Source organism: Passer montanus, unplaced genomic scaffold (genome assembly GCF_014805655.1).
Source record: "Passer montanus isolate IOZ18808 unplaced genomic scaffold, ASM1480565v1 scaffold2, whole genome shotgun sequence".
Taxonomy (NCBI): domain Eukaryota; kingdom Metazoa; phylum Chordata; class Aves; order Passeriformes; family Passeridae; genus Passer; species Passer montanus.
The window spans coordinates 15,634,282-15,660,396 of NW_024366591.1; the positions used below are offsets into that span (position 1 = coordinate 15,634,282).

The 26,115-nt window shown below is 41.5% G+C and overlaps 1 protein-coding gene and 1 long non-coding RNA gene across 3 annotated transcripts in view; one reads left to right on the plus strand and one right to left on the minus strand.

The window, feature by feature from the left end:
• Window positions 1-24,851, minus strand: part of LOC120501275 — a 38,015-nt gene extending 13,164 nt beyond the window's left edge. For both annotated transcript variants that reach the window (XR_005627250.1, XR_005627251.1), the window contains exon 1: window positions 24,753-24,851. This is a non-coding gene — a long non-coding RNA (uncharacterized LOC120501275). The remainder of the gene's footprint in view (window positions 1-24,752) is intronic.
• On the plus strand, window positions 2,749-13,591 carry SMIM28 (small integral membrane protein 28). The gene is made up of 3 exons (XM_039707290.1): window positions 2,749-2,863; window positions 6,445-6,682; window positions 13,193-13,591. The coding sequence occupies exons 2-3, from the start codon at window positions 6,572-6,574 to the stop codon at window positions 13,589-13,591; spliced, it is 510 nt and encodes a 169-aa protein (XP_039563224.1). The 5' UTR covers window positions 2,749-2,863; window positions 6,445-6,571.
• Window positions 24,852-26,115: the final 1,264 nt, after the last annotated feature.

A 26,115-nucleotide genomic window follows, 5' to 3' on the forward strand; every position in this document is an offset into this window, starting at 1 on the left:
CCCAGCCTGAGAAAGCTGTGGCAGTGCCTTTACCCCACTGTTACAAGTGTTCTTATCCTTAAGGCCTTGCACTGGTCAATTCTGAAATGCTTTTACATTACAAACATCTGTCTGGTGTGTTTAACTCACCCCTTTCCCTCTCTGCCTCCTGACATTTTATTTTCCAGTCTATAGCTCCATTGAGGGAGCTCTTCAGCCTTCCCCTCACCGTTTTTAGCAGGTAACTTCAGCACCTACAAGGGGTTTTTAGTTACCCAGCAGACATTTCCCACTAACACACAGGCACGAGGCACGGCAGCAGTCAGGACAGGCACCACACCGAGCGTGGTGCAATTGATGCAGAGGGTGCCATAAAGCTAAACCAGCCCCGGGGAGCTTGAGCAGCTGCCACAGAGCCACGCTCAGCATGGCAGTGTCACACGGAACCTGCTGCACCCACAGGACACCCCAAGGGGGAGGCGCCTGCCTGGGAGTCCCTCACTTCCCACCTGACTGGTGGGGAGAAGTTCTCCCTTTTCTCTGCCCCTTCAGGTCCTGCTGCAGTCCGTGCATGCCATCAGCTCTGCTTTATTAGCATCTATTAACATTTATTATCATGCATTTCAGGCTGATCTGCCTTTGTGTAACAAGGCTCATACCCCAAAACCTAGGCTTGACTGCAAGTCTGCTGGCCAGGTGAACCATTAACAAGTGCACTTGAGAAAATAAAGTTGTTCTCACATCTGCAGATTTGGGACCTTTTTTATAAACAATTTTTCTTAATACATTTCATTTCTACAGCAAACTTTATTCTACAGGTTGCAGGAGGCTGTCTCTTATCCATAAGTTTGAAGTAGAAATCTTTAGATTGCAATCAGGAGATTAAACTTCAGGATGTGAGGTCTGAATTGGAACTGTACACAAAATCTGTTTTATTTCAAGCAAAACAGTGCAAAATTACTCCAAGCCTCTCAACTGATGTTCTGTTAAATAATACAGCTCATATGGGTTCAGAAGTTCACAGACAGTTTCTCTACTGTCCAGAAGGCCAAAGGCCTCAACAACTGAGTAAAACACTGAACAAGTACATTGTGATTTTTCAAAAGTTTCCAGCATTGAGTAATGGAAAATGAAGTGTTATAGATTCCTTGTTAATGATGGGCAATATCAGGGCCTCTCCAAGCCTGTAATCAGAGACAATAAGATTAAGTAAGAGGGTATGTTAATAACTATAGCTCTGCTCTGGAGCTGCACCTGAGTTTAAAGGGATGACCAAGGGCTTGTAAATTAATTTGCATTTTTTCCACTGTGATGAAGAGCTGAGCTAGTTTTAGAAGCTAGAAGAGCTATTGTTTCTCCAACAGTGCTCTCCTGACAGTGGTTCTAAGCAACAGTGTCAGAAAGAATAATTCCTTTGAAATCTAGAGATAATAGATTTTTGGCAGCAGATGATACAAACCAAATCAAGCTTTATAAAGATAAAATTGCTCTTTTATATAAAATCTACTGTGTTAGCAACAAGTAGTGACACAGAGACTGCTGTACTTGAACACAGTCTCAAGAGACTTCATTCAGGCATTCACAATATTCTAGCAGAAAATTATAACAGTTTGAACAAAAAATTGAACACAAGACTGCAAATATGTTGACAGTTCCGTATCTAAGGCCTGCCCAGCACTACACAAGGTCAACCACCAGGGAAAGCAACATCAAATACAATGAACAATGAGGTAAATCTTAAAAGTTTACTTTTAAAAGCTCACCTGAAGGTTAACCACACATTCACATTTCTCCTTAGAAGTTTATTTCCTTATATTGCTGTCATGGTTTAGGAATGGTACTCCCCAGTTTAGTGTTTCCCACTGAAACTCCAAACTACACACCACTTGCACACCCACCCCCTTTTCCCTTTTCCCCTTCTTCCCTCTCAGAGGATTTGAGAGGAGAATTGGAGCCACAAGAGGCAAAGATCATGAGTTGAGATAAAAACTATTTACTAGAAACAGCAATGAGATAAGAAAATCAACAATATTAATAATGAAAGTGTTACAAGAGGCAAAGATCATGGGTTGAGATAAGAACTATTTACTAGAAACAGAAATGAGATAAGAAAATCAACAATATTAATAATGAAAGTGTAAAAAAGGGAGTGTGTGGAGCTCGACCTGACTGCAATCACACCACCCAAAATTATTTCTTTTTAGAATAGCATCTTTATAAAGTAGCAAAATTTTTTATTTCTCATTAAGCTTATGGCTTCTAAAAGCAAATGCAACCCAAAGCATAATGCGGTCAGCTGGCCCTTCAGAAATGCTGAAAAAAGCCCAAATCACCAAAAACCCAACCACAACACCAATCCCTTCCCACTAAAACAAACAGTTGCTATATTTTGGCTAAATAGGAATGAAGGGTTGTACAGTGTGTGCTGGCAGATATGCACTCTTAAACAGAGTGGCAGATTTTTCTCTTATTTAAGAGAAAACAAAAATTCAGGGTAAGGATAAAATGTAAATGAAGAGGATCAAACTTAGATTGACAGAAATGACAAAAAAAGTACCTAATAAAACCCCATAGCTCTAGACAGAGCTATCCATCAGATATATCCATCAGATGGATACTGCTCAGCCACCAGCACTCTGCCATGACCACAGAGCTTTTCGGGTGTTGTCTCACTCACAGAGCTGCGAGGGACTTTCTGCAGGAGCAGTCTGAGCAATCTCCCTGGCACTCTCTCTTAATGACTTTGTTTTCAGCTACCCATCTGCAGCACGGGGACCTGGGATCAGCACCTCAGCAGTACCTCCTGCTGCCCCCTGCTCCGAGGGACAGTGACAGTGTGCACACATTTTGCAGCAGGGTCTCTCTGCCTCTGTTTTTACAGACTGTGAGTATGTCCATCCTGTCCTCAAACACTGCTCTCCAGAACTGTGGCAGAGCTATGCCAGCTTCTGCCTATCCTTTGAAGTAGCAGTGGGTTTAATTTGATGGGGAGAGGAGAGCACTCTTCAGAAGGTGCTTTGTTTCAGAAAAAAAGAAAAAAAAGTATTGATTAATAATAAAAAATAGTTTTAAAAAAAGTAAAGGTAAAATCTCAATATAATGAAAATTTATCCAAAAAAGTACAAAACAGAATTGCTTAATTTCCCAAGTAAGAAGGGAATGGACAGAAACTAACACCACTCCCACCTGAAGAACACAGAAGCACCTGCCAGCTGGTTATAGGCAAAAGTAATCCTGTCCCACCATTTCTTCTGGTGAATCTACACCTGCCAACACAGGACTGTTAACAGTGGTACACCTCACCCACTAAAATTCTAATTTTTCATTATTCAGGTTAACCCTCATACCATCCCTCACAGCATCACAGTCACAATCAGGGAAGTTTCACCACCACCTGTGGGCAGCAGTAAAAGAAACTGGGGAAAGAAAAATATCAACAAACTTGAAAGGTTGTCTAAGGCACTGTGGATATTGTGTTCCCTGCCAATATTGGTGGCAATATAGCTTAGAATTACACTGCAAGCCTCAAACATCTCAGCAAATCAGAGACATTAATAATTTATGACACAGTTTGAGCTTCAAACTGAGGACAGTGGAGACGCCTACTCTCTGCAGTGGCTTCCTCAGAAAGTCTGGAAATCATAGTACCAGCACTGCCTCAGTTAAAAACATCATGTTGCCGTTGTTTCACAAACCTTTACCAAACTTTAATCAAGGTCAGTGGTACCATTCCATGTCAGCTATTTTCTCCAGATTGTTTGACCTGGCAACTTCCAGTTCAAACTATTTCAAAGAACAAAGTCAGTGGAGGAGGAGGGTAGGACATTTTGTCCATGTCAAGACATGGTGATCTCTGAATCCAACCCACACTTCAAAGTGGCAAGCCTGACATCTGGCCAAGGGCTTGGAATTAAGGATGAGCCTCTTTGCCCCAGCTTTCACATTACAGCATGCTTCAAGCTACAATGGTATTTATGAACTCCATGTGAGAAGGAAAAATAAGTGTCTGTGAGCCCCACAGGGCTGGCAGAAATCTGCAAGATTTGCCATCACAAACCCAGTCTTGAATGGCTCTGTTTCAGGTCTGCACAAGAGCAGATCTGCTCTACAAAGACAGTGCAGCAAATGGACACCTGACCTCTGGCAGCAGCAGGAGTATCCCAATCACGTTCACTAATCTTGCTGCTGGTTCCACTGATGATATAAAAAGCCAGAGGGACAATCATTACTTTATATTCTAATTACCTGCCTGACAAAAGGCACTATATTTCCCCAAATTCCCATTCGGCCTCAGCTCTACAAAGTTAAATCATTCTTACACTTTTTCCAGAGGTCAAGTATTCAAAGCAGCACTTGACAAATCAGGTCAGTGAGTCATAAAAATACACACCTTATTTTTCTTGGCTAAAATTCATCTATTAGAATCTAAGGATGCCAAACAGGTGTTTATACTGTAAGGGGACATAATTTTTTACTTCCCCTCATTATTCATGCACAGTCCCAAGGCAAATTTATAGCAAGTTTTTAAAAATAGCATTAATAATCTAAGGGGCTGCACTAAGACCCTAATTAAGATGGTATATGAATGTTTCCTGCTTGCATGTGAGATTATAGATTTAAGTTACACAGTCTCAAGGCTCCTTAAGGAATTAATATTATTAACAGTGGTTTGGGAAAGATGGTCATTATTCTTGCTTTTTTTGCAAGAGAAATATTTTACTATTTTGACCTGTGACCTGTTAATCCATGTTTAGGACCTGGCTTCTCAGTGGACATTTTAAAGATGGTCATTATTCTTGCTTTTTACAAGGTGTTGAGACATCAAGAGAAATATTTTACTATTTTGGCCTGTGACCTGTTAATCCATGTTTAGGACCTGGCTTCTCAGTGGACATTTTACGTCACAGTGTAACTGCCCTGGTCCTGGTGGCTGGACACACTCGCCTCCTCTGAAAGCGCTTCCCTACGAGTGAGGCACTGGGGAAAGGAGGAGCCTTCCTCAAGCAGAAGCATGCAAAGGCTTTGCTGAGGTGAGATTTCTAGCTTCACACAGGACTGCCTCAGCAGAAGCAAGAGTTCAGTTTCCAGCAGTGATGTGGCTGCTTCAGCAGCAAGAGCAGCCCTTCATGCAATTTTGCTGTTCCCTGTCCACTGCTCACCTGGCAAATTCAGTAACAAAACAGGATAGATTTATCAAACTACCTCCTCTCTTTCCCCCAGCCATGGCTCTTCCTGCAAGCTGCAGACACAGGGATCGCAGCCAGTTTTGGAACAGGTTCTTGCAGGGTCCTTCTGCTAGAAATGGCAAGTGTTGTCACTGCTGGAGATGCAGTAGAGCCTGCCAGTGCCACCTACACCTGCAGTTTTCTGGGAGCCATGAACTAAAGAAGAGTTGATGAAAAAAAGTCCAAGCAGGAAATAAGAGATTAAAATTCTAACCCCAATTTCTATCAATGGTCCTAAACACAACTTTTGCTTGGACAGATAAGCCTTGAGAAATCATAAAAAGTGCACCACAGTTGAGCAGTTGCAGAGTTGAAAGGGACATTTGGCAATAGCCTTTCCCTCTGTCCACAGCAAAAGACACCTGCAGCTTTGACTGCAGACTGAATCAAGGTTTAACTCAGGTTAAAGAGCCCTCACTTCAGAAGTTACCACATATCAGTGAAATAAGTTCATGTTTCTTTTTGTGGATAAACAGAGTCTTCTCACTGGAAACAATTGCCCTTTAAGGAGTAGCCTAGAAAGCTTGAAACCTGATTTAACTGAGCTGACAACTCGTTCTTACCAGAAGCAATCATACACTCCCACAGTGACCAAAACTTTCCTGGCAGAGCTCTCTCTCTGGATTTATCATTAACATCTACATCCTAACACTGCTAAATAATTCAGTACAGCATTTAGCCTTGTGTCCTTGCCTCTCTACTCAGAAAACACTTTTCTTTTCTGTGTGTTTCAGCAACAGGGAACAAAAACCTGCCTGGATTGTGGTTCCACCTTGTGCTGTGTAACTGAGGGGGGAACCTGAGGTACCCTTTCACTCTCAACATAGAAGCATGGGTTTTATTTCTTTTATTTTGTTGGAAATAGTGTTTATTAGCAGGTACCCTTTCACTGTCATCATAGTTTTATGATGGGTTTTATTTCTTTTATTTTGTTGGAAATAGTGTTTATTAGATAACTAAATATAGAGCGTTATTTATCCACATGGAGTCATGACCATGTGGGCTTAGATTCACATGCAAATTCCCCTTTTAATAATCCTAATGCAGGGAGTGCTCCAATCAGAGCGCCACCAGCCCCAGCTCCCAGATACCTGATGCCAGCTTTGCTGGTAATGTAGGCCACCGAAGCAAATCCAGAGAGATTGAGTTGGAAGTGGAGAGAGGCTCTGAGATCTATTTGCTTGGCTTCCTGACGACGAGGGGGGTGTCTAACTTCTTTTTTTTCTTTTCTGCCGTGAAGGGATGTCGTTTGAGAGGGATCATTAGCTGCGAGCAGCCCGGCTGGGTCAGGCTGGGAGGCGGAGACGCAGCTGCAAGCAGCGGAGCAAGGTGGAGGCACGAAGACAGAAGACCAGGTTAATGAAAGCATGAGGTGGCTCTTGAGCAGCAGCTTGAAAAATTTTGGACATGCTGACAGGGGAAACTATGACTGGCTAAACAGTGAACCGGGTGGGCCACTTCTGGAAACAGAGCTTCAGGTCTGTACCCCCTGCTCATCTCTGTGGCATGTCCTTTGACTTTGCATGTGTGTGTATGTCTGTGTAACGCCTCAGTGTACAGCACAGAGTAAATCCCTGGGTACTGGGACGTATCAAAGCAGTACTGATCAATTACATCTTTATTGCTGTTAAGTCTTTTTAAACACATTTGTGGAAGAGAAAAACATTAGATGGAAAAATGTTGCTGGGGTGGCAGGTAAGGAAGTTCAATTACTTCTTTTAAGCATAAGGCATCATTGATTTCCTTTCTGTTCAAGGCGTGTTTACGCGCTGCAGCTGGTCCCGTGAAGCCTCTCTGCAGATGTTGGGAGGCAGAGGCGGGCAGCGATGAACTCTCGTTCCCTAAGCTGTGCGCTGATTACTTCTGCCAGAGGATCACATGCGGCCCCGTGGGGGGAGGGAAGCAGCCCCCAGAGATGAAAACACTGCTTTCTGCCTTTGTCTGGGATACAGCACAAGGGTTTCTGTGGTCCGAAATAATAATTTAAGGTGCACATAGTTCCTCAGTAAATGTCCGAAGCATGTTGCATTAGCAAATGAACTGGCCACACCACTCAGCTGATATAGATGAAGTGTACTCTTGCAAAATAAATGGGGGTAGGAGTGTGTGTGAGTGTCAAAACAGGACAAAAAGTAGTACTCAAATGTCGCCACAATTTCAACAAAGTCTGCCCCAGTGGTAACGTTTCCAAAGTTAGAATAGCAATGGCAATGTCTTCACACCTCCAGACTGCTTTTATCTGACAGCAAGAAACAAACAGCATCACTAGAGTCACATTCCAACAAGTATTTGAAAATTCTGTGAAAATCCAGGCTCACTTCCAGATTACATGTCATTACTAATGGACACAAAATCACACAAAAATGTTTTTCTATTTGCCAGAGTTACATGTTTTTGCTTTTTACAAGCAGTAATGAATCATCTTCAAGAAGCCGGATAGAGTTTGGAAAAGAACCTGTAGGGGAACCACACCCTAATGACTTCAAAGCAGACTTTGTTCCAAATCCCCTTAAAACATTTCAGAAGTATTGGCTTCCTGACTCAGCTTCAAAAGATATTAGTATAAATACAGACTATATTAACAGAAATAATTTTAATGGAGTTCTAAGTATGCTGGCAAATCATTAAGAACATAATAAATCTTAGCACAGCTCAATCACTTCAATGGGAATTTCAGTAAGCAAAATAAACTTTCATTTTTCTACCCTCAAACAAAAGCTTCTTTAACATCATGTTTTGCCTTATGAGGTGATTCCCTCCCAAGGCAGGTACTACCCCTCGTGTGTCTGGACACACAGCTCAGCTCCAAGCCCATTCCTTTACTCATCATGGATATTCCACACAACTCTGCCTTTCATTCCTTCACCAACAGGCACGAGTAAAAGCTCATCTTAACTGATATGGGTCACATAATCTGTAAGCTGGCAACTGTACATGCTCAGCATGTTAAAAAAAAACATAGGCAGACAGATTATTAACAAAAGGCTTTATTCCTTCCAGTATGTGCTCAGTGGCTGGGGGAAACTGACCCTCTGCTTCAGTCCCTACAAATATACAAATGAAGGGGGGAGAATAAACAATGTCCAAACTGTCCTGCTAAGAATCAGTTCTGGGAAAACAGGACTTTTTAGAAATATGATCCCTTCTACTTGCATGTTCTTTTCTGCCTTTCTCTATTTTAAAATGGATATTTTCCCATATTTATGTGTCTGTAACTTATTTCATGCTGGAAGTCTGGTCCTTCTTTTTGTCACTTACAAACCTGACAATAGACATCTGCTTGTGATGACACAGGCAGAGCACGCTGAGCTCTAATGAAGCAGCATCAAACAAAACCAGTCAATTAATAATTCTGTCAGTCACTGCATATGCCTGGTGTGGAAACTTTCAGATTTAAAACATACAGATGTAAAAAGTAGAGGATTTTACCTTGAATAGGTTCTGCAACCATATTAGTTTCAATTAATGAAGATTGAGTTTGATTTCTAGAAAATTTTATTTTCCAGTTCTGGCAGCTATTAATCATACCTATACACAGTGGTTACTTTTCTAGTTATAGAGCTTCAGCTGCAGAAGTTAGTTTTAGGTCAGTTTAGAACTAGTTTTATTTTATAATTTCAGAATTTTTTTAAGTGACCTTTGATTCATTGTATTAAAATTATTCCTATTTTTAGTGCAATTTTTAAAATGCCTATTAGATTTTCCAAGTCTTTATGCCAAGATCTTTGCAACATTCTTCAGTAGCACTTTAGGCAATCATTGCACAAATGGAAACAAAACCACAATAGAAAAAAAAGGACTAATATTGATTGATTCTCTCCTCATACATTTGATATATTTGTACTGATATATGTACGAGAAGTCCATCATCGTCCTTTTGCAACTACATCTCAAAGTAAAATCAGTCCGTGTAATGTTTGGCAGGAGGCAGCATCAAAATGGACACATAACTCCCTGTTCAGGTTCAGGGCATCTGTGGGGCAATAGCTATAAAAAACTATTTCAGCTCAAATAATACACTAAGTAGCCTACAAATTACTTCACAAGAAGTCCATCGTCGTCCTTTTGGAACGACATCTCAAAGTAAAATCAGTTCGTGTAATGTTTGGCAGGAGGCAGCATCAAAATGGACACATAACTCCCTGTTCAGGTTCAGGGCATCTGTGGGGCAGTAGTTATAAAACCTATTTCAGCTCAAATAATACACTAAGTAGCCTACAAATTACTTCACCTGGATAGGAAAGTCTTGACATTAGCTGTGTTTAAACAGCTATGAGCACTCTGAAACACAGTCTGAGGAAAATCAGTCTTTATTGTCACCTGTTAGCATACAGAAAAGCATGAAGCTGAGTCAGGGGAGGTTTAGGTTAGATATGAGGAAAACATTTTTCACTCAGAGGGTGGTTGGGCACTGGAGCAGGCTCCCCAGGGCAGTGGTCACAGCACCAAGCCTGACAGAGTTCAGAAATCGTTTGGACAATGCTCGAAGGCACATGGTGTGGCTCTTGGGGTGTCCTGCACAGGGACAGGAGTTGGACTCAACGATCCTGATGAGTCCCCTCTAACTCAGCATATTTTATAATTCTATAATATTGCCTAATTCTTAATCTTATCTGCTTTGCATGCCACTAATTTGCAGATCATAGTAAAACACACTTACTGTTCTTTAACAACTATACAGTAGTTGTGAAACAAAATAACAAACTAAACAAATTTATTGTGTCTCCTTTTGCACACATTACTAAATAGGAAGCCACCAAGCACAGGTTACTGTGGTTATTTTGAAATAGAATAGGATAAAATAGGAGTAGTTCAGTTGGAAGGGGTCTGATCTGCAGTGAAAGTCCAACCACCTGACCACTTCAGGGAGCACAAGAGAATATGGGCTGCTTTGTAATAACACTGTAATTTTTTACCAGATCCCACAGTGCAATAAAGTTCTTGCAGGTTCAGGGCACTGCCTTGTCACCTTCAGAGACAGTAATAGAGATGCAGAATTTCTGCAGACCATACCCAAGGATGTCAACCCAGGCACTCAAACCAATCAGTAACCCACAAGAAACACCTCCCCTGATCTGTCTTGCCCCTTCCCTAGAGCATTTGGTAGCAGAGACAGGAGAACAGCTCCCCAGAAGAACATTTGCTTTACCACACAAGCAGGCAGTCCTCTCTCTTCCCACAGTCTTCTGACTGAGTCACTGCATACTCTACACACCCTGCAACACCCTGAGGTATTGTGGTGTTCATCTTCTTCCCTAAGCAATCTATCACAACCTTGAGGAGGCACTTTGTGCACAATAATGTAATTAAAAATCATATGTGTTGCAGACCAAATTAAGGATTTTACAGATTTCAAAAATGCTAGCAGTTATTCAGGCTTGAGAACTTGATTTTGCAATTTTAGAAGTAGTGCTATAGATTACTCTTGGAGAGCCTTTGAACAAGAAGAGTTTATATGCCAGTAACCCACTGATAACCTAAGGTGTCCTTTTGTGGCTAATTCACAGACGGTTGCCGTCTAAGCTAGCTCATACTACAAATAGTTGCACTCCTTCCATTTTTTTACCATTAGATGTGAACCGTGCCCTCCAACAATAATATATTTCACACATTTCTCTTAATAGGTACTTCATTGCAAGGCCCAGGACCTCTGGGTTCCAATCAAGGCTTTGGAGCAAAGTATATTTCCCTGAGACCCGAGACCATTTGTTAATTCCTTCCATCAAGCTTAACCTTTCCTTCCCTTCTGGAGTCCAGTATTTGTACAAGGCATTGTCTTACAGCCCTAACTCTTGCCTGTGCTTCCACCAGCACTGTCCTTGGCCATCATTTAACATGCAAATATCACTGCAGTGAAATTTATAGGGAAGCTGCACTGAGTTTAAATGATAATTGGGGCTTTATATACCTTTTACTAATCTCATGTAGGAAACACTGGCAATCTCACACACCGTCCTCACAAACCACCAGAGTACTGTACAACTCAGATCTTAAGACCAACACTTAACCTGGATGAAAGCCTGCTCCCTACAAATTAAACCCAAAACTTAGACTTGGGTTTTAAAAATAAGCTCTTCAGGAACAATGCTGTGCATTATAAGCTCAGCTCTTCTCAATATTTACTGTAAGAGTATCTGTAACATATCAGTATCAGTGAGTCCCCACATACACAGAGCACTAACATAATACTACAGAATGCTTTTTTCTTATCTTCTCTTGAAATGTTTTATACACCTCATAAAACACACTAAAAAAGTATTAACAAGCTTTTTTAAAAATCCCCTAATTTTTAAGAAATTATTTAACGTCTGCACTGGAAGAACAGCTGAAACAATTTCTTCCAATTCTGCTCTTTCCTGTCACTCATTGAATGGTCAGGTAAGACAACAGCTTGTACAGCCAGAAATTCTTTAATAAAAAGTATCAATAAATATAAAGTAGTTCTTTAACATGCATTTTTTGGGGTAAAAGACCATTGGGGGAAAATAGCTTAATAGCTAATCTGCAAAGGTTTCAGTGTATTTTAAAATTATTTTAATGCATTTAGCTTCAGACCCACAATACCTTAGGGAAAAAATAGAAAAGCGTAACCTGCCCTTACATCATTTGTTAGGAGTCAATGCCTATTTACTTTATTTTTCTCAGGCATAATTATAATTTCATAATATGACAACAAAGCAAAGAGGCTACAAATGACTGGTAGATAACCAGTTGAATGTAGATTACAGTGTGATTTTGTAGCTAGAAGAATGACTGCGATTCCTGTAAGAATAAGAACAGAAAATTTTTGTAGACTAAAAAGGAGACACTGGAGTTACTGCCTTTTCACAAAGCCATTGCTGCAAACAGCCAATTTGTATCCCTGCTTCCCAACCCTTTGAGGAAAGAATCACTTAAGTTCTCTTAGTCTGAATGGGCACCTTCACTCAAAATAAAGGAAATCTGGTCCATTGACCTGTTTAGTCTCGCCATGCAAATGTGAAAAAGCCACCTCACAGCATTAGTCAAGAGCTTACAAAAGGAATGACTTGATAAACATCATTGTAGGGTCTGGGTTTTCCTTATGCCCTAGGCTAAACTCTGAACGAGACCCAATTACTAGAAGATGGAGTCAGACTGGAAACAAGATATACTAAATTTTAAAACTAAAGCTAATACAACACAAGAGCACAAATGGCTTGTTGGTTTTTCTCATAGCTTATGCCTCCTGTTAACATTACATCACAATTCAAAAGCTGTGGGACAGAGGTCTTTTGTGCTACATTTTGCAGAAAACAAAGCTGACACAGCAGTCACAAGTGCTACTTCTCTTACACCAGAAGTTCTTTTTCTATAGTTCTAAACAGGAAAAAATGATTCTTGGATCACTGGCAGAGCAAGCTCAAGAGGTCCAGTCCAAGCTGTCCTGTCCAATAAAAACACTGTGTTTTATTTGGAACTGGCCTGTGAGGTTAGAACAACCTAAAGAACATGTATTGCAGGCAATGGCCCCTGTTTGAAAGGGCTAGTTGTCGTAATATTTGTTCTTTAAACAGTTTTCCAAACATAAAGAAACAACACCAGATGATGGATCATCAGCCTTATTCATCTGCAATTCAATGTTCTCACAAATTTTAAAAGCTTGACCAGTTTCCTACAAAGTTGACTGGTCCTGCTATAATCCAAAAGTAATAAAATGCCATACAAAATTGCATATACTTCCAGGCTTTTAGGGTTTTTTCCCCATTGGAGACAGGGTTTTCTAAAAATCCAACACTATTTGCAGCTTCTCTGGGATTTTTTGTCTCTGGTTGTAATTTGCTTTAATTGGCCAGTAAATAGAATTCATGAGTCTGCAAAACATACTGCTTGATGTATACTGGTGCAGAGAGAAAGACATTTGGAAAAGCAACTGCTATGTCACAAGGCAGAGATAAGGACCGTGGTTTTTCCCTCTGATTAAGAGATCACCAGGAATCCAACACATTTCCTATTTGCTTTGGTTACAGAGCAGACAACAGTCAAGTTCAACCAAAGACGACATAGAACCTTTCCTGTGTATCATATTGCCTGCCACCATGATGCTCTTCCTGGCATTCCTGCTGCTCTTCCTGTACCGCCGTTGCCAGCGCCCCACTCAGCAGGGGCAGATCTTCAGCATCGACCTTCCCGAGGCCCTGCCTGAGCACGACGTGTCCAATTTCCTTTCTGCGCTGCCCTGGAGCAGCGAACAGAGCTTCCACTACTCGACGCTGCTCCCCGATGCCACGTTCCTCTCCGTGTGTTTGCCTCCGTCCTACGAGGAGGCCACCATGAAGAATTCCATGGAAGAGGCTCACATTGAGCTCTCTCCAGACCCAGTGCCTCCTTACGAAGAGAGCGCGCTGCAGACCAGCAGCACCAAATAAACTTCCTACAGAAGCACCTTAGCTGAAGCATGCAGCGCAAAGGTAGAACTGCTATGGCCTTTAAAATTTGTGAAAAGATTCCAAATGAGGCACAAAACCAATGAATTTATGAAGGAAGAAACTTGAAGTAACAGGGACTGCGTCTCTTCACCTCATCCTGGGATTCTCTACCTTCCATTTGTGGCAAGTGTACACACAGGATAGCACCAAGTCCAATCCAGACTGGTAACGTGGGGATTCTAGTCAACAAACATGTCATGTAAGGATTAAACTTAAGGAAAGCTGGGAAGCTCTTCCTCTGTAATCCCTCAGCTACAGTGAAATGTCAATAACGCTATAGATTCAGCAGTCACAAAAAGGGCTTTTAGCACATACATATTCCAGTTTGGTTTGGGGTTTTTTTTCCTATTTTGTGCATTTATATTTAAATGAGTTTTTGACAAGCTGAGTCGCTCAGTCTGTGTGTGTTTACATCACATCATTTTGCAGTGCTCTGGAATGATCACAACAGCTCTCAGGAAAGCAAATAAATATATAACCTCTACAAAATTTCCACTAACTGTCCCCAAAGGTTCAAATGTGCACTGTGAATAAAGGCTGTCTTTTCTCACAATTGGACAATGAGCACAAGCAGCAACCGGGGAAGACTTGATTGTTCTGGGTGAGAAGCCTCCATGCACGAGCACACTCACTCTGTTGCTGCAAGCTGCTTGCCAAGGTCTGCAAGGTCCCAGCATTCCAGACTACCCAGTTGACTTCTTTTCCAAGTCTAAAATAATAAACCATTTGACTTACATGGTGCAGTGTGTAAAGGAGTTGGGGAAAAATTAATAAAATCAAGTGCACCAAAAAAGCCCTGGTCTGTATTTCAAAACAGCTTTATAATCCCTTCCCCTTCATCCCCAGGGCAGGGTGAGGCTCGTTCAAGTGGTTCAGAGGGTTTGCATAAGCTTTCAGAAAGTGATGGATGTCATCTTTAATTCTTTCTTACAGGATAGCATTTTCAGCAAGTTGATAGATGCTGTTGTTACAGAAGGTGGTTACTACAGATCCTGACAGCCTCAAAAGTTATGTTGGCAAGCCACAGACAAATGCAGTGTTGTGGAATAGCTGACACCTGCAAGGAAGAAACTGTCACAGCAGCTGGTGCAGCCTTGGTGTAACTCACAAACCCAAAGGCTTGCACTTGGTGATTCCAACAGCTGTCAGGAGGTGTCAATAACAGCCAGTCCTGCTTTACCCACATTCCTTAAAAAAAACTCAACAAAAACAATAACACAATAACAGAAAAAAAAATCCTCACTGTACTCCAGAAGAAAGGCTACTTTAGAGCTGCAAGGTGGTTGAATTTTGTGTTATGTCAACAGTGACACAATCACAGTAACCAAATAGTCCATATGAAAACTGATGTTCCTGCTCATACATTTCTCTTACAATGAGGAAAAAATATGCCTTTTTATTTAGAAAAACAGGGTTATTTTCTTAAACTACAAATTTGAGATAATTCTTTTTCTAACATTCCACTTGGATCATCAAACTGAAGAAGCGGATATTTTGGAAAACTCCCATAACTGGGAACAGTTCCTGGTATTTGCTGATGTGTTTGAAAGTACCATATTCTAATGCTTCCTCGCATTTTCTTTACTTCCTTAATATTTGGTATATGCAGTTGTTTTTGAGGAAAGCTGGAAAAATACAAGAGCCCCAAACAATATACCTAATTGGAAAGGTGCAAAGGTTTGAGGTTGAAAGAAAACCACTTCTGCCCCTGGTGCCTGTATATTCCACTAACTTCAGGGGAACTGTATGGATATGCTTCAAAACTCACACTTTGTCATATCAAGTTGAATATATTTTGCCTTAAGAGATCTTAAGAGATCTCTGTGTTCTGAAATGAGTCATGCTGTTCTTCAGCACGATCTCTTCTTACCCTTCATTTGGGTAGGGCCTGATACTCAGCCTCTGGGCTCATCATTCTAAACTGCTCCCTTGTTACCTTAGTTACAGTTAAGAAAATTTTTGACTGGTATTTCTTGTGGCCAAGACTGATATACCTCTATAACTAGATGAAAATTGCTATTCTCTGCAAGAATATAGAGAGTAATTGTGTTTCATGCAGTATTTGTTGGACAACTCTCAAATCCTGCTTAAGAAAAATAGCTTCTGATTGTTAGCATTGCTAAAGACAATTTAAAACAGACACTTGCTCAAATCCATATTAACAGAAAAACTGCCATTACTTAAATTCTTCCTTCTAGTAAACTGCTTTCTATTCCATCTGGAATTGGTATCCCTTATCTCATTCCAACACAGATTTGTCTGATCTTGTGTGTTAATTGTCCCTAGTAGGTTTCAATATAACCGGCATCTCTACTCTTAAATCTCCAGCCCAAAGAGAAGGCCCACTAAAAAAAAAAAATGTTTCTCAAGCAAATACACTGAAATGAAGTCTCCATTGCCTAGAAGCTCTTCTGATCCCATCCGGCTGTGCTGCACGCATCTCAGCAGCCACCTTGTCACTGTTAGTGCTACTGGTTGTGAGCAGCTTTCAGGTCCTCTGGGCAAACACCTTGTGCAGCAGACTCTGATCCCATCAGGCTGTGCTGCACGCATCTCAGCAGCCAACTTGTCACTGATGTTAGTGCCACTGGTTGTGAGCAGCTTTCAGGTCCTCTGGGCAAACACCCTGTGCATCAGAGCTGAGAGCTCATGACCTGAAAGGAGCTGGTGCCTGGCAATAGGAGCAACCATAAGTGCAATGGGCAGATCTCCCATCTTAGCTGCAATAATCTGAAAGGTGAAGGTTTAGAGCACCCCATCTAAAAGAAAGATGTTGGAATTGGGACCATAAACAAAAAAACTGAGGAGACACATTAAGTTTTCAATTACATAAAGGGTAACTACAAACACAGTAAAAAAGGGACCCCTCATGCCTACATCAATCTGAACTAGTGCTAGTGATTTTAAACCAGAGCAAGATTAAATCAGAAAAGAAATCTTTAAAAGTGAAGTGTAGGCTGAAAGTGCAGTGGACACAAAAAGCAGTGGACACACAGAGAAGGTAGACAAACATCTGTCCAGAATGATGAAGGTTAGAGCAGAGAATGGATTAGATGTCTTCTCTGTGTCCTTTCCTATTCCTATGCCTAAAGTTACACCAAAGTAAATTTTGATGCTTGTTTCCAAATTATATGAAATCAGACAGCTGTTTCTTTGAAAATTTCTTATGAGATTTCATGAGCATCCAGAAATTACTGTGACATTGGCATTGTACTTTATAGCCACAAGGCTCTTTTTTTTGTTTTTTTTGTTTAAATCTTATATCTGCTAGTACACATACAAATTACTAACTCACCTTGATGTGAAGGGTAATTGTAATTAATTTTTCTATCATGAAAATACTAAGGAAGCCTGATGAGATTAATTATGTATACACTATCCCTTGTTTATATTTAGTAGGAAACCATGGAACAATACAGGGCCTTTCATTAAGGGGGTTCACAAGCTTAGAGAGCAGTCTCTGTGCTTGTCTTCCCCGTGAGAGCTGACAGAGTCTCTCACTGACACGAGTCCATTGCTCTGCAGACCAGGACAAACACACATCTTGCACACATGGCAGATTCTTGATCAAATTACATTTAATGGAAAACAACACAGGTAATTTATACAAAGTAGTTCTTCTAGATATCCAGTGAAAGTATTCAGCGTGTATCTCCAATAATGCCACAGTAGTTTCCTATTAATGGAATATTCTGCCCGTCTCATTTTAGCCAAAGGAAGAAAAGATGACACAGCTCTTTGTAACCACTGTGGGATCTCAGAAAATAACATCTCACATAAAACTGATGCATGCTTCTGCATAGATGGAGCATCTGGCACCTGATCTTTGCTGGACTTAAAGCTAACTCTTGACTCATTGGTTTGCACTTGCCGATGATAAAATGTGCTTTTCAAAACAGAATAGTCATTGCTTGGCATTACTTCTTGGCATTAGAAGTAACCTCTGGTCTAGGGAAGGCAGGATAAGCATTTCAGTGCATACATTTCACTTCAGAGAGATCCTCACCTGTAACAAGTATCTTGACTAGAAATTTAGAAACCCAACTGAAGTAGAAAACACTTAGAAAACCAAACAAACCCTGACAGTATATCTTTGTGATAGTTCAATAATATCACAGTGGTCAAGAAAGAACTATTCCCAAAATAAAATTCTTTGCTTAATCCATACTTTAAGGATTTTACTTGCATTCTTATGGGAGCAAAGCCTCCAAATAGACACACAACTACTTCTGTAAGTACAGACTCCACTGGCACGAACTATATATGCTCCAGTAGTGAAAACTGGAGGAAGTGAGTGGGCAGTCTTATTCTGGTTAGAAGAGTAATTTTGTTTGGGTGAGGTTTTTTTCTGTGGTTGTTTGTTGGGTTTTTCACAAATTTTCAAGAACAAACATTGCAGAAAAACATCAGATAAGCATAAGCTGAATGCTTATGGCAAATAAATTATTCACTGACTCCTCTCTCAAAAACTGTCATAAGTGAAACAGCTTTGAATTTTTAATAATGAAATTTCTTAATTTCAGTCAGTTAGTAAACAATCATGTCATGCCATGACTTTCATTACAAAGCAGTTCTATTCATCACTTGGATAATGAGGTCTTCTATTGTAAATCAAGGTGACTCTGACGTGGGTGAGGGAGAGAAAATGACAAGGAGGACTCTAGCTTATTAGAAGGCTAAATAATTACTTTATTATACTACACTATATGCATTGCATCTAGACTGAATCTGCCATGCGCTCACTCTTGCTTACAACTGCACAGAGCAGCCCTCGTCTCTGATTCTCTTGTGACTATCTCGTGACAGTCCAAACACACTCATTCTCCTGGCCTTGATAGGTCAAGGGAACAAAATATTGTCACTTTGAGTAAACAATCTCCATATTGCATTCTACACTGGCACAACACAGGCACAGCAAATGAAGTAAGAATTGCATTTTCCTTCTCTGATGTTCAGAGAATGTGAATCCCAGAAATATTCCTGGGAAGAATTGTGCCTTGCTTTTCTCTTCGAAGAGAAATGTAACAACAGTCTTCTGCAGAACAGGAAAGGCATGTGAGTGTGGAGCCTAAGGAAGGTGTCCTCTGTAATAAAGACAACCTGCCATTCTCAGTGGCATGGCTAGCAAGGATGGGCACAGCTAAGAAATCAATGCTGCAGATGCCTGGGTGTTGATGAAGACAGCAAAACCACATTGAAGACTCTGGGATACATGACTAGGCTGACAGCAGTGAAAATGTACATTTGCACTTTCACAAGCTTTTCACTAAATTGGTAGAAAAATGCCAATGTCTTTCATGTTTGTTGAGGGTATGAAATAATCAAACTTGTCTGTGAGTTTGGCTCCATCAGTAGTTTTACTTCTGATTATTCACAAGAATATCATGTCTATGAGAGCTTACTGTCAGAAATTAAGTTTAAGGAAGAAGCAGCAATCAAAACTGCTCAGGACTCAGAATTTCATAGAAACAAATCATAGAATCACTGAGGTTGGAAAAGGCCTCAAAGCTCACCAAGTCCAGCTTCCAGCCCAGCATTGCCGTGTTCACTGCTAAACCATGTAAATGGCACAGCTGCATACTTTTTGAACAGTTCCAGGGTTGGTGACACAGCCACTTTCCTGTTAGCTTGTTTCAATGCTTGATAACTTCTAGTGAACAAAGTTTTCCAACTATCCAATTTAAAACTTCCCTGGTGCAATTTTTCCTCTCTTCTTGTCACTTTTTACCTGGGAGAAAAGGCCAACCCCTACCTCACTACGAACATCCTTTCAAACAAGTTGTGCCATTAATATCATATTATCTTATCCAGCCCCTTTTATATTAATTCGTCCCTAGAATGTCAGCATTATTTTATTCTTGAATGCTTATTCTTGTGGGTTTTTTTTTCTTGAATGCTTACCTTAGAACTTTTCATCTCCATCTTTTTGTCACATCTCCATCTGTGACAAAAATAAATACTTTAAAGCAAGAGAGCGTGGACAGGCAATCCTCTCCAGTCATGTCAAGCACCTTCATAGGTCTATCTTTTATTTTATAGTGTTTTGGCTTCTTGTTTTGTTTTTTCCCTCAGGTTCAAACTAAGAGAACTGAATGCATGGGGTTTTTTTAGTTCTTTGAACACTAATGAACTGAATTCCTTTAGTGGCCTTCCAAGCACAAAGCATAGGAAGCAAAGCCATACTCTTCCTGCCCTACCCCATCAAGTACCCTAAAAGGAAAGGAATATGGAAAAGATCACAAATCAGGATGAAAAAAGGTAAGAGAATTGCCCATCCAGAAATAAGCCTCTCACATAATTGCTTTCTCTTCTCTGGCTTCCTATTTTTCACTTCTCTCTTCTTTGGCTTAATTTTAATATTCTGCCAATTATCTAAAAGACGACACAGAAAGGAAAACTACCTCCACAGACTGATCCATGGCTGTAGAATTCAAAAGAATGTCATGTGTTATGTTCCACTAGTAATCTGGAGTATCTGTTTGTGATTATAAAATGCTTTGCACAAAGTCTGTTTCCACTGCAGGTAAACCAAGCAAATTCAAACATATTTCTACAAACACATTTCCCTGCTTGTGTACCAACAACACACCAAATAATTTAATGAGCACCACTGAAAACTGAGCATGTGCTTCACTTCTGTGGCACTTTTTCTCTCACTTTTTCTTCCAGTTTGGAAAACTCACAGTTGACAACTCTCAGATGTTAATATGGCCTCAGGTTCTTCACCTTACACCTGTACACCTATGTTTTAGAAAAAAATAATAAATTTGATGGGAATTAGCTTGTTTATAAATCCTATCTTAGCAACACACCCTTTTTCATTTCTGTTAATGATGAAGAACCTAAATATTTCTATAAAAGACTGATTTCTAGTGGTTTCTAGCAGCAAAACATTGTGGTCATCAGGAACTAAAAAATGCTGCTGTCATGCAATGAAAGGAAAGAAAAAAAAAAGCAGATCCATTAGCACAACCCTTCAGTGTTTGGCTGCATCAGGAAGATCAAAGCAGGCAGAGGACATTATTTCAGAGACAGAAGAAGCCACACAAGTACAGTCCTGTCTAGCACAATTCTGAGGCTTTCACAGTGATTGCTTTCCCCAGCATTACCAGAAATCATCACCTGCAGAAAAAGCACAGTGCTGCATGGCAGAGGAGCATGGTGTCCCTGATGCAGGACTGGTGGCACCTGAGGTGCTGGCATCAATGGGCCCAGTGGTGCCAGGCTGCACCACGAGGTCCTGCACCTCTCCTTGCTTCTGTGCACCTCTCCAGCAGCCCCAGTGCCACCATTCCCACCTGTAAGAAGGAAAGGCTGAGCCATCTCAATCTGCCCAGTTGAGCCATCTCAACCTGCCCAGTAAGACCTCTACTGGAAACAAAATAAAATAATCAAGTTATTTGACCCTTAGAGCATATATTTTTTTTTACAAAAGTAGCAAGAAAACACACTGGGTAACATCTAGACCAGTGTGCCAGTTATTATAGCAGACTATACAAGAGACACAAAGTAAATTCTTCTTCCTTTATCTAAAAACATGACCTAACATAAACTAGAGCACAAGGAAATAACTACTGCTTGATATTGCATTTTATGCTTTGCAGATCATCCTGTAAGTCAGAGGGCTTATTTTTTAATCTATTATTCTTCATCTGGCTTATGCATATCTTATTTTAAATAATGTAAATAGAAGTTGTGGGGAGAGCAGGCAAGGTAAACTGTAAGCAATGAAGCATGCCCAGATACCCTATCTGAGAGCCCCACATGAACAGCTCTCTCTTTAGCTAACATCACTTCAAAAGATTATCACCTCCTATACATTTTCACAGTTATCTGGACCCCTTCCAAATGCCCACTTCAGTCACCAGCTAACCACGGAGTTGTTGGAGGCATTTATGACTTTGGTTTGTCCAGTTTCATTTATGAACAGATTTTCTGTTTTAGCTGCGACTGAGTGCCAGGAAATATTTACACTACATGCATTAACTTCTAATAAATACCATTTTCTACTTTTGTTAAAAGACAACGAATATTTCCAGAATGGCTTGCATTTAGAGTGATTATACTGATTTTTCAAGAGCTGAAAATAAATTTTCATGATAATGACAACCTGCTTCCCTGACCCAAGTTATGCTGGGCACCACTCCCAGCTACCAGAAGAGGGGAGCTTGGCAAGGCCTTCTCTCCATCAGGCAGCTTGCCATCATGTTTAACAGACAGCAAGATTAAATTCCCAGTTATTCCAGGACTCGGTGTGTTTGGTGAAACTGGGCACCAGCACATCCAACAGCTACTCTGAGGGAGGTTGGATTTCACTGCTGATGAGCACTAGAGAGTTTCCAGCCATTCCTGTTCGCCTGGTTCCTTGTTCCCAGTGCTGTACCAGCCCTTTTTAAAGTTGCACACCTTTATTTAGTACTTCTCACAGATTACCACAATAGTACCGAACAACACAGACTACTCCAATCGGTATTTTTCCAGCTAACACTGTTTTGAACCATAAATTTTGGCAAAATACATATTGCCAAATCTCAGTCATTAGCTCCCAGCAGCCTTGCTCCCAGTTTGTGACAGCTACACAGCAAAGGTCCCTTTCTGCTCATGCCTGCCCAAAGCAGCAGAACAGCTGCCAGGGCTAAATAATGACTGGCTCCATGGGCTGGCATGGGATCAGCTGCTCCAAATGGCACCAGGGCTCCTGATGGAGGCTGTCAGGAGATGTTCTCCTGCATCCTCCAAGTTTCTGGAAATGAGAGAGAACTGCCAAAGCCACCCAGGAGCACCAGGGACACAACACAGTAGCGCTGGACCAAGTGGCAGCTTCATCCAGAGTCCCCAGTGACAGTCCAACAGCTCTCTACCGAGCCATTAAGTGGCTGGCAAATCAGCACAGTTGTAAATATTTAATACCAGATGCTCTGCTCAGAGCAGACCAGCACTTGCTCATTGTTGTCTCAGTTTCCTTCCCTAGGCACTCTGCACAGAGGGGACAGATGCCCTCCCAGCCCCATCAGTGTTGGCTCCTGTGTCCCCCACCTGCACACCTTCCTCAGGGGGGTCTGTGGCTGGCAGAAACCCTGGCAAGGTAACAGTCTGAGAAGGGACAAAGCCTTAGAGATGGCAAAAGGTGAGTAAAGTATACACAGGAGGATCAGGAGTGCTTTTTCCAACACCGAGGGAAGAGCCTGGACATCCCACCCATTTCCTAGATTGGGTAACCAAGTACCTGCTGAATTATGCAGCCACAAGGATCCATCAGCACAGATTACCTTAATTCACTAAACACAAAATTGCAGCAACCCAGAAGGAGGTTAAGTTGTGGATTTGGAGCCCTGCAGACAGAGGTAATTGGCAAACATAACATCTCCTGCTGCCCAGTTTTAACCCAGAGCCTCCATACATCTGCCAGTCAGGGCACCCTTAATCTAGCTGCTGGTTCAATCAAGGGCACAGAAGATAATGAGAAGTAGCAGTCCTTACAGCAGGCAGCTTAAGGACAAGAATGGAATGAAAAGGCTTTGAAGGCACACCCTGTTCACCAGAAGCATTTTACAAGCTCCTTCTACTTTCCAATTGCTTCCTCTTGAAGAGGCCTGGAAGTTGTGCATCCTCTGTTCCACTGCTCACACCACTTGGAAAGTTATAATTTCAGATTAAATGCAATTTATATCAAATAATAAAAAAAGTGCTAGGACAGTTTCTATAGTGTTTAAAGCAACTTGAACATTTGACCTATATATTTTATTACAATAATTTTGAGAGGATTTAAATAGCTGCTTTCTATTCTGTACACAGGCTGTCTTCAGCTTTAATATAGCTCCATGAACAACAAATTTTTCCTGATATGATATTATGAAGGCAAGGATACTTCCAGCTGAGGGAATTACTTCTGTTCTAGGTCACAGAAAAAAAAATCAATAAATCTTGTAAATCAACAAGATGTGTAACTCAACAGCAGTGTGTTGGGTAGTAAGGTTTCCTCAGAACACCAATGTAATGTGATTATGCTGCATGGTCTGAGTCAGATCTCTTACTGGCTTTTCCACCCTGCCATGGTCTCTCTGTGAAATCTGTATGAAATCAGAGTAAAGTATACACAGGAGGTAATTTCAAAAGTACTAAGTTTCTTTCAGTTTCATGGCAACTCAATTTCAGTGAAAGTGACTACACAGTGCCCTCACTGTGGGAAGGACTGTAGTACTCATCTTTTGTAAGACGCTGAGAAAACCCACGTAGAAGAAAGGCTCCATAAATAAGGTGAAAATGTTATTGTAGTGGGCCTTCTGTGATGCAGCAGAGAATCCAACAAGTCAAAAATGTACAGAAAAATGTGTTTGTACGTTGCTGCCCTCAGAACTACAGCAGAACAATGAAGTTAGGTTAGATTTATTTGCAGAATTAAAGGAGCAAACACAAACTTTGAACAAGCCACTGAGACAGATGCTTTCTTGAATGCCACACTCTTTAGCTGATCTGCCTGAGTTTCTATGTGCCATTGAGCTGTTTTTACTCACCTGATCTTCTGAAGGAATGACAATATTGATGGTGCCCCAATGAGCCTGGTGCACAGCCAATCTGCACCCACCTCTGCAGTCTTCTCTTAATGCCACTCAAACACCAGAATAATGGAATTAATCTCTTGGAATTGGATATCTTTGCTGGAGAAAGAGGAGAAATGTGTGGTCTGCCAGGTGTGGATTAATTTGTGTGGTGCTATCAAATGGTTTGCGTCCCTATAATCCAAAGGGAATCTCCAGAATAATAAACTTGGATAAAGTACCTTCTCTCCTGCATTAGGGAACCAATTTCTCACTTTCATCAACTAAATCATGTGCTGCCTAGAGACAAAACCTGGTCTGAACTAGCCTGTAGTATAGCAACAGTCATTACCCTCCTACGATAGGCATTCACTGGGGTAATTCTCACACAAAAACCTCACATTTTTCTTTTTTTTTTATCTGACCAAGGCCAAATTTATGTAGATTGTATCCCATCAGGTTATGTATTACTTTCTGTAATGGCATATTTTCCCTACTTGGTTGTGTGAGTCAGCACAGGCAGGACACAGAACCACAAACCCACAAAGATTTATTTCCCTTACCTCACCAACCAGGGGATCCCCAAAGCAGCACCCAGGCAGAGGCACACAGGTGGGACACAGGCACCACAGGGCTTAGTCCATGCTAGAGGATGACCAAACCTGCTGTCCTTGCCTGTTTATCAGGGGTTCACACAGGTATTTGACCACTGTGCTTTGATCTTTCCTGAAGCAGAGCAGGAATCTCAAGCATGTGAGATAGGGTGCCTCTAAGTCTCTCACAGGCTTATGTTATCTAAACACAGATGTTCTACTTGTCAAACACACAAGGCTAAACAACAATTAGTATGATGTATGTGTTTTTCTACACCCCAGCTGCAAGTCACTTCAGCGTGTTTATAATCCTCCTCACCAGTCTTCTGCTATTATCCCACGTTGGTTGTTCATATCACAATAAAAACATTGTGCCAGCAGGAGCTAGGGAGGGGAGGGAGGGACTTGAACAGTTTGCAAATGTGAAGGGAACAAACTGAATCCCACATTCCAGTATCTTCTCAGACTTACAGGCTGCTAAAAAGTGGAATTGAAGACTACCAGGTAAAACTTAAGATTAATATCCGGTGTTCCCAATTAGGCCCTATTTGATGGAATTCTACTTTTGAGGCAGTCTCTCAGGACATTAGGCTCTTAAGAAATGCAGATGAAGATGTGCAGCCAGTTGTCTTACCAGTTTATCTTGTTGGTGTGTTCATTGAAAAGTTGTTAAATATTCGCTGCCTTGTGTCCTAAGGGCCACCTCTCTATGTTCATGGGCATTTAGGAAACCCAAACATTGGGAGGTGAGGAGAGCCCAGTAAAGCAGCCTGTAGGCAGCACTCCTGCAAGGTGTAGGCTAAGAGACGGTGGGAGAGGCCCCCACCCCGTGGGCACAAACCCCAGCTCGGTGTTGGGTGCTGAGGGCAGAGACACCCGTCACCGTGAGCGCACACCACCAGAGCCTGGAGCAGTGGGACTGCTGGAGCCGTGCCACGGCTGCCTGCTGCCCTTCCACGGCTGAGAGGAGGAGCTGCAGTGGCTGAGGACAGAGCTGAGCTCATTGTGGGAGCTGGCTGTGACGTGGGACACCGACCAAGAGCCCGGAGGTCAGTGTCAGTCTCTGGAGCTCTGCTGGAGCAGAATGCAGAGAGGGCACCTGGAGCTGGGATTAAGGGAAGCAGGCGTGCCAAGAGGCATGTCAAAGGTTTGGCAGGTCACGTTGGAGAAGGTGGGAGTAGGAAACTCTTCTCTGGATCCAGAGTTTAGCAAAAAGGTTTTGGCTGTCTGTACCAGCTGAAGAGCCAACAAGGCTGGAGGCCCCTGTGCTGTCACGCTGGCACATGGACTGGCACAGAAGCAGGAGCTGATGCTCCTGATGGCATTTTCCCAG